At 53.0% G+C, this 9345-nt stretch overlaps 1 protein-coding gene across 1 annotated transcript; it reads right to left on the reverse strand.

Moving 5' to 3' along the window:
• Positions 1-6366: 6366 nt before the first annotated feature.
• On the reverse strand, positions 6367-8199 carry GPR182 (G protein-coupled receptor 182). Its single transcript, XM_014459935.2, has 2 exons — positions 8074-8199; positions 6367-7724 (listed from the first exon to the last, which is right to left on the reverse strand). Exon 2 carries the CDS (start codon positions 7591-7593, stop codon positions 6394-6396), a length of 1200 nt encoding a protein of 399 aa, XP_014315421.2. The 5' UTR covers positions 7594-7724; positions 8074-8199; the 3' UTR covers positions 6367-6393.
• Between the last annotated feature and the right edge of the window lie 1146 nt (positions 8200-9345).

Genomic DNA, 9345 nt, shown 5'->3' on the forward strand with positions numbered 1-9345 from the left:
GAATAGCACATGAGCTGTTACTGTTTTAGAGAAGCAGCGGCCCTATCATGTTTACCTCCTGACCTGTTCTCGCCCATGAAGGGCTGTGTTTTTTATTCTTTTGAGGCTGGTCTTGGGATCTCGTCAGGCAGTTGGTGTCAACTAGATCCCCTCCCCAGCCTCTCGAGTTTTATGCTGCTAAGAACCCAACCAACAGCCTCACTGAAGAGAGGAGGTGGAGAGAGTTGTCCCTGTGGGTATAATGCCAGACCTCCATCGGGGACAACCAGCTGTGAGAGAGTTTGGCGGTGTGGTCATTTAGAAAAGGCTAGTCAGCAGGGCAGCTCACCTCAGGTTCCCTTCCCGGCCCTCAGCAGGGAAAAGGCAACAGGGATAGAGGTGCCTGTTGTTCCACGCCTCTAATCTGCTGACTGGACAGTAAGCTCTTTTGGAAGCTAGATCCAAACTGGGGACTAAGCTTTCTATTTAGATCAGAAAGCTTTGGGATGAATCCTGGCCAGGGCCACCAGAAAAGGTCCTGCAGGGCCACCGGAAGTGGCAGCCTGGACGGACAGGAAGGGAGCTTTCTCTTTTCTCCTCATTTCCAAAGAAACATGATTTCATGGAGTGGTGGCCCAGGACGTCAGGCCTTCCCTGTGGGGCAAAGAGGAGAGGGAGCCGTTTGATACAGTCAGTCACGTGTCATCAGGCCACCTCCATCAGCCGTGAATTTTCTGTTGGAGAAGTGGGGTTGTCTCTGACAGCAGCAGCATTGCCTTAATTTATATCCTGTCTCTCGCCTAGAAGTGTGTTTGACCTGTAGTGTAGATGAGAAGACCCCGTGAGGTGGAGTGATGGACTGGAAGCCCTTCAGGATTAAAGGGACCGATGACTGGTGGTGTGTAGCGGGATGCCTCTCTGTCCCGGTTGGGTAACCTGTTTTGTGCAACTGGGCAGGAGCTCTGGCAGCTGACTTTTGACCTGCTGGAATTTATCCTGATCTGTCTTTGTGTTGCCGCCAGTGGGCGCTATTGGCTGACAGCTCAGTAAGGCCCTCCCTCGGTAGCTGGGAAACATTTCTGCCCAGCCCTGGGGGCTTTGTTGTTAGTTGGCTTTTGAGGGGGCCCTGCCCAAAGAAGGCTTGAATGAGAGGGCCCTTGATCTCACGTACTCATTGGCTCACCTCAGTACACACTACCTCACCTGCTCAGGCCAGCGCTGGGAGTCCCTGAGCTAGGCCCTGACACTGCTCCTGGTGGGACTCAGCAGCACCCCGGGCTGTTTCACAAGCAAGTGGTTTTGATGAACTCACAAAGCCTTTTTGGACGTTAATATTTATTTATTTTTATGTTTGTATGCATATTACCCAGCATCTCTTTTGGATAAGAGACTTCAGGAAAATGAGTTTCTCCCCAGCAAGGAGCCATGTCCAGGGGAGAATCCTGGCCAGAAGTTTGGGAAATAGGCTAGAACTGGGGGAGAACGTTTCAAGCCTTTAAACAGGGCAAATTCTTTTTGTTCTCCCCAGATAGGCTCTTACAGAATATACCCAGGGAACCCTTTAGGCAATGGATGTAAGTCCTAGAAAGTTGGGGCTTGTTAAATTCCTAGGCCTTTCCTCCTCCTCCTCCCATCCTGTAATGGAGTAGGTTGGGGACCGGGCTGAGGGGACCAAGTCACATGAAGGACCTTTTTGCACATTTTCTCATCCCTCCTAGACTCGGAAAGCTGTATTGAGACATAGAGGCAAACCAGAGCTCCATCTTTGGTGCACCTGCTGCCTCTCTCCCCAGCCCTAAACTTACACAGCCTCCGACTTGGAGTGCATGGCTCTCTGCTGGGTGACCACTACATGAAGGGACTTGTACACATGGCCACTTTTCACCATCTAACCCAACTTGTGAATCTTCCCTGGGGACATTCTTGTCAGGAAAGCAGTGCTGGGACTCTTCATCTCTGACTAGCTTCTCCTTTTCCCACACTGACCTATAGAAATTTAAGGAGGAATATGTGTAAAAGACTACCGTCGCGTGTTTGCTAAGCTTTTCAAGCCTGAGCGATCCCTCCCAGACTGTTGGTGAGGACTGGTTTCTGAATGGCCAGGTTTGAGGGAGCTGGTACTGGAACCCAGAGAGTATGCTGGGCAAACCCTTTTCCTTAACAGAGGGCGTCATGGATGCTGGGTAGTCTGTATACTTAACCTGAAACTGTGAAGTATTCCCTTTTTGCCAGTAAACCAAAAAGCAAATCCTTGAAACTTTGCCCCTGAAACACTAAACAAGAAACTGCACCCCCGGATCCTCCCGAGGCCACGTGGTTGGTCAGGGCAGCCCACTTGGTTGCAGTCAGACATGTAGCAGGGTCAGTAGCTCATGAGGCTCAATGACCAAACCCTGTTTCTCCACGTGTCCCCTGTGTTCACACCCAACCCCCCCTCTGTTCGGTCATGTTTGCCGCCCCTGCCTCTAGCTCACCCTTTTCTGAACTGTTTTACTTGAAACACTATAGTGTGGCAAAGGGCACTCTAGGATACCTAGTGGAAGGTATTGATTTTATTTTGAGTTTTTTATTTTTTCAATCTTTGATTTTGTCACGCCCTCTGCCCTGGAACTCAGTTTAGCACTGTCTCCTGCTGTATCGTTCTGAGGTGCAGTTTGACCCTCGAATGTCGTTTCTTCTCCCTTTTCCTCCTTTTTCTTGTTCTGTACTCCTGACTGGCTACATAATTGGCAAAGCCCTTTATTTAAAAATCACGTCTAAGAATTTCAAGATGGCAGTTGTGGAGCATGAAACCAAGCGTGAGGCTGTTCTCAGCCTGTTTCCTAGGGGAGGAGGGTAGCCCTTGGATGGCACACTGGGATAGAGGGCAGAGGCTGCTGTGGCCAGAGGAGGGGGTCAGTATCCCGCTCTCCTGTGACCCGCTGCCCCACTGGCAAGCTCCGCTGTACCCTCATATTGGGTCCTAAATTTTAAGACTCCATGGGGTATATAGTTCATGGCTCACTGGGAAGAAAGGGGGTGGGGGTGGGGCTCTGGCCCAGGTGACCCCTAAGGACCAGAAAATGGGTAAAGGTTCTTTTTGCCTTCTCTTCTGACCTGTCAGCTCCCTTTGTCTCCAGGACAAGCCTTTGGGCTTCAATACCTTCTCCCAGTGAGGTTTTGCTACTGATGATTTTTCTTCCTCTTCTGGCCTCCTGCTGTGCCGTTTTCCCAGACTACTCTATGTGGAAATGAATTTAAATCCCACTATAGATGGACACCGAGTTTATTGCCATGGGAGTAGGCTGTGTGGAGAAGTCTGTGCCCATATGGGAGTCTCTACACCTCCCTTTTCCTAACCCTGCACTGAATGAGTCAGGAAGTAGGGCACACAGCATTCATTTCAATGTGGTTATCATCATAAAGTTGACATCAGGATGACATCCAATTGTTTGGATTTCAGTATTTCTTTAACACCCTTCCTTTGTCCAGTCCACCCTCCCCTCCCTCTTCTACTAGCTAAAGTCTCTTACGAAATGGAGAACAGTTGATGTGTAACTTCTTCCATTAAATTAATAAGTACTGACCTCCTAATATTTAAGTGTTTACTATCTATTGCTGTAAAGTTTTGTATATTTTGTAAACTTTTTTCCCCAAATAGTAGATGTCTAAAATCGTTGTACATCTGATTCTTTTATATTCCATTGTTCGGCACAAAGTGTGGTTTTTATTTAGAATAAAAAAAAGGAAATTGGAAATGGGAGTTCTTTTCCTGTTTACTGTGATCATGCTCATCCCTGGAGCTGGGGAGATCTGGACAGCCACCCGCTGAGTCTCAGTATTCTGCTCAGCAGATTGAAGCAGCACCTTTTCCTTCCCTGTAGCTGGAATTCCCCAGGGTTAACTTGTTGACCTGTCTTTTGTTTGTTTTTCAAATCGATTTTTATTGATTTCAGAGAGGAAGGGAGAGGGAGAGAGAGAGAGAGATAGAAACATCAGTGATGAAAGAGAATCACGGATTGGCTGCCTCCTACACACCCCTTACCAGGCACTGAGCTCACACCCAGACAGGTGCCCTTGACCGGAATCGAATCCAGGATCCTTCAGCCCACAGGCCGGTGCTCTATCCACTTAGCCAGACTGGCTAGGGCTTGACCGATTTTTAGTGGGAAATTAAGTCAGTGACCCAACTTCTTCAGGGAGAACATCCCTGAGGGGATCCTCTGTTGGCCCAGAAAGTGAAGTGGAACTCAGCCAATGTCTACTTGGACTTGAAAATTGGCCATAAGTTGTCTTGCCAGTGCCATCTAATTCATGAGACGCGGTATGTTGGAGTGGAGAGAGGCAGGTCAAACAGAGGAGGCAGAGGTTTGGCATAATTTCCTGAGGTTGATAACAAATGCACCCCGACAGGGAAGGGTGTGATGTGGTCCATCGGGTCTCAGCACACTGCCTGGCCCTGGCCCCTGTCACTGCTCAGTAAATGCTGAGCTGAGCAGCCTTGCTGCAGTCAGCATAGCCTGTTCCCTCTCCTCCCAAGGTCCTGAGGAGATATGCTGCCAGGGAGATAACTGGTTGCCAGAGTGAAACCCGTGAGAAGAGCACAACCTCGGGGAAGTGGACTCGGGTCGCCTGGGACGTGACAGATAGAAAACTTCTGGAGCCCGAGTCCGGGGAGGCAGCAGTGATAGGGGCATCAGATGCTGGCGTGGCTTTTACGTGGGCATAAGGGAAGAAAGTGCTTTTACTGTGTTGTCTGCGCTGCTAGGCTAAGCCCTGACTGCAACCCCCGGTTACACCCTGGACTCCTGGGTGGAAAGCCTTCAGCTCTGTGCCACTGAGCAGTGGTTTGTAGCTTAAGAGCCTTTCAGATTGGGCCCAGTGAGCAGGGGGCTTATAGATACAGATTCCCCCCTGCTTCTGACACATAGGCACACACCATTGGACACATGTTGATGCATCTGCTGAACGCAGTTTCAGATTTCTGAAAGCAGAGGAGGCAGTGCGCCAGGTCAGTGACTTATTCCAAGTTAAACATTCCAGACACAGCACCGGGCAGGACAGAGGTCTCGGCGGTTGTGTCCCTGGGCCCTCCAGTCTCCACCGCAGGATTGAGAGACCAAGGACCTGGAACGAGTGGACTTGAACCTGCTCTTAGGCTTTGCTTCAGTCAGAGTTCATGGGCATGGTCCTAGTTTCCCAAACTGACAGCCTTTCCAGAAGACCTGCTTGTTACCAAGAGCGGCGGTCGCCAACCGGTGGTCTGTGGACCCCTGGTGGTCCGTGAGGTCCGAAAGGTTGGCGACTGCTGACCAAGAGGACTTCTTGTCCTATCTGTAGACAAGTGTTACTAGAAGTAAGTTGCTGGACAGATAAATCATGAAAAGACTAGGCGTGGGAGAAAGAAGTATAAGGATGGGAACTGACCGAAGAATACAGAACCCTGCCCTGTGACCGAATTGGGAAATTTCCGTTGCCTGTCCTGCGCAGGGACCAGAGGCTGAGGGACAGCGCATCTGTCAGTGCTTGCAGCTGGCTGTCCCAGGGTCTGCTCCCAGAATGGATGTCTCTTGTTATTTTCTACGGTCTGGGGAAAAAGGGAGGGACAGGGGTGGATTTTGGATAGCGTCTTGTTTAGATCCGAAATGTCCTAGTTCCAAAGCTGGGAGGAGGTGGGCTAGCTATGAGAGCTGTTACCCTGGGAAAGCTCCTCTGCTTGGGGAGGGGGGTGGGGGTGGGGCGCAGGATGGACAAGCGAGGGGAGAGTGTCAGCAAGGAAATGGAGAACTTCCTGGATGGTGGAAGGGGTGGAGGACCATCCTGCCAGCCCAGCTGCGGGGTGCCTGTGCAGACCTCGGCTTCACCCCGCCCGCCTCCCCACTCCCTCCACTATCACAGCACTGAGGATGCACTGCCCGGAAACGTCCCGCTGAGAACTTCTGGTTCCGTGGCCTCTGGCCTCTTGTCCCCACAGCCTGCGCGGTGCACGGTGCGTGGTGCGCTGGGAGATCAGCAAGCACACACATGCAAAGGAAAGTTTTGAGAGGTTCCTGCAGAGCTCACTCTTCCGGCCAGGGTGATTTCTGCAACGCGTGTCCTTTCTGCTGAGCGTTGGTGTAGCCTTAGCTCCTTCCCCACTCACAGCGGCAAGTGCAGACTTTTAGAGATCGAGTCATGGCTGTCTCTATTATTTATTTCACCCTTTTTCCTGTGCGTCTGTCTTAGACACAAGGACTGAGACAAATAGGACCACACCAAGGACCCATTCTTTATCCCTCTTCTACCCCTTCTCCCTCTCCCCACCTCAAGGTGTAAGATAGACTCGAAGTCGACCATGAGTGCTCTGACCCTTTTCCCTGCCCCCCCCCTCCCCCGCAAATCTCTCACCTCCACCTCCAGCTTTCTACTTCATGAGGGAGGAGAGTGAAACCCACCTCAGCTGGCTGTAAGAGACCCAGGAGCGGAGATGGGTGAGGGATTTGGTGCCTGGAAGTGCAGGCTGGGGTGGTGGGGGCCCGCTGCAGTGAGCTCGGTGCCCTCCTTGGTGATGATGATGGAATGCTGCGTGGAGGAGGAGGAAGACGAGGCACGTCTGCCCGCCCTGGGCTGGGCCTTGGGAAGGTAATGGACCACAGCACTCAGCAGCCGGTCCCGGAAGTTCGGGCTGAGGAAGTTGTAAAAGATGGGGTTGAGGACGCAGTGGAGCATGGAGAAGCAGTCGACGACATCATAGAAGAAGTAGAGCAGGTGGGTCAGGTAGCAGTGGAGGTAGATGTGGGTCCCGTGCAGTGAGAGCAGCAGCAGGCTCACGTGGTAGGGCAGCCAGCAGACGACAAAGACGGCTATGTAGGCGCACACCAGCAGGCAGTGGCGCCGGCTCTCAGGCCGTCCTGCCCGCTTAAGCCGCCAGGCCGTCAGCACATTGAAGACTGTGATGAGAGGGAAGGGCAGCAGGAAGCCCAGGATGGTGGTGGACAGGGTCACCGCCATGGCCCATGTGCTGTAGGTTTCAAAAGGTGGCAGGAAGAGGCACATGGGCTCGGGGCTCTCCATCAGCTGAATGTGGACCACCTCGGGCAGCGGAATGGTGGCCGCGAGCACCCAGACGCCCGCACACACCGCCCGCCGCACTCGGTGCTGGTGGCGCTGCCAGGAGGGAGAGGCGCTGGTGAGGGTGACGTAGCGGTCGATGCTGAGGCACACCAGGAAGAAGATGCTGCTGTACATGTTGGCAAAGTAGAAGTAGTGGGTGAAGCGGCAGGAGAAGCTGCCCCAGAGCCAGGTGTAGTCCAGCGTGACCTCCAGCATCCACACGGGCAGAGACAGGACGATGCCCAGGTCCGCGATGGCCATGTTGAGGACGTAGAGTCTCAGCAGCCCCGCCCGGCCCGAGCCGCGCCAGTTGACACAGATCACCAGGAGGTTCTCCACCAGCCCGACCACGAAGATGGCCAGGTAGAGGACGAAGAGGGCCACGCGCTTGGTGCTCTCGCTGAGCTCCACGTGGCACTCGGGCAGAGAGTGGTTGAAGAAGTAGAACAGGTCAGTCCAGTTGTGGATCTCTCCACGGTCACTGGCAGGCCCTGCAGTGACCCCGATGGGGGGCCCGGACTCCATGCCGGCCGTGACTGACATCAGGACCAGCAGGTGCCTGGTGGGGAGAAGAGCGTGCTGGAGGAGAAAGGAGACTTGGAGAACAGCTCTGTGTCCTGTCCCCCAGGCCGCCGGGCGCCGGGACCAGGAGGCTTTGAGGAAAGATCCTGGGTCTGAAGAGGCAAGAAAGGGAAGGTGAACATTCAAACTGAGTAAATAGCACACAACTTACTTCTCAGCTTTGACCCAAGAGCAGAGATATTTTGCTAAGGGGCCTCCGTGGTGGGAGAGACCAGATCTCTGCCCAGCCTGCCAGGCCCACCCTTCTCCAGCCTCAGGTGGGCTGGCTGGCTCCGACCTCCACTCACACCCTCCTCAGGAGGCTCTTGCTCTGTCTTGTCCTGTGGGCTTTGGATGCATCTCTCTCTCTCTCTCTCTCTCTCTCTCATCTGTGGATCCTGCAGGAAAGGCAGTTATCTCCAAGCCCAATTCCCTTATCCCCTGAGAGAGGGCAGCACTCACCTGAGTTTCCTGGGGGACACCTCCGGTCCTGGAGGCAGAGGGTCTGGACTGTCGGGGAGCTGCGAGGAGGCTGGAGGGACGGTGGCCTTGCAGCTGGCTTTGCTTTGGGCTTCAGGCTGCCCTTCTTGTCCGGAAGCAGCATCACTGGCCGAGGCTCTGTGGGAAAGGACCGGGGTTTTTCCTGCCTTCCCCCAATCCAGTGAGAGGGGAAGTCGCAGCAGAAGACCCACTGTGCCAGGGGTGGGGAGGAGTCAGGCTGCAGCATTAACATCCAGATCCTCACTCACTAACGGTGGGGATTTACCTCTTTTAGAAAAACAAATAAGATTCCTTTATTTATTTAGTTAGTTTTGTAAATCCTCACCCGAGGATATTTTCCCACTTATTTTTAGAGATAGCGGAAGGGAGGGAGAGAGACAGAGAGTTGATAGAGACACATTGATTAGTTGCCTCCTGCACTTACGGGACCAGGGCTGGGGCTCAAGCTTGCAACTGAGGTACGAGCCCTTGATGGGAATTGAACCCAGGACCCTTCAGGCCACAGGTTGACACTCTATCCACTGAGCCAAATGGGCAAGAGTATGTGTGTGAGACTAAATGAGCCACCAAGGTGAAGTGCTTAGTGCAGGGCTGGGTCTGTGTTTAATGCTTTACGTATGCATGTGTTTTCCACTCTAAGTCAGCTTGGAATTCCTCTCTCCCATGTCTGTCTTCATTCCTACTAAAGCAGAACTGGACAGGGTGGGAGGGCTCAAAAATATGTGAAAATCAGTCAGACTCTTAATCGCTCTGGTCCTCCCCCCATTAACTCCCCCTCCCCCCTTGCCATTCTCCCCAGCCTTCCTTTGGAGACCTGAGTTGAGAATCTGGAGAGAGAGGAAAGACTGGATCTGGGGTGGGGAGGGGCAGCACTGAGCTTCAGGGAGACTCCTGGATGGAGAGGAGGAGAACAGCTTCTTTTCCGCACGGCTCCATATTTCTCATGAAGTATGTGTGTGGTAGAGGAGAGACAGAGAGAGAGGGGAGAGAGAGAGAGAGAGAGAGAGAGAGAGAGAGAGAGAGAGAGAGATATTGGAAGTCACTCAGCTTTTCTCTCCCTCCAGCCATAGGGTAAGGCTCGCAGCGTGGATTGTGTTGTGGAACCTCGTGTGTGGCAGAGCTTCTGCTTCTCAGCGCACTGTCACCTCACTTAATCATTTGATCCCTGTGGGGAGGTACCCCTGGGGGAGGAAGGATGGGCTTCCTTATCCCCTGTGAGGCCCAGAGAGGTTG

Source organism: Myotis lucifugus, unplaced genomic scaffold (genome assembly GCF_000147115.1).
Source record: "Myotis lucifugus unplaced genomic scaffold, Myoluc2.0 scaffold_119, whole genome shotgun sequence".
NCBI lineage: Eukaryota > Metazoa > Chordata > Mammalia > Chiroptera > Vespertilionidae > Myotis > Myotis lucifugus.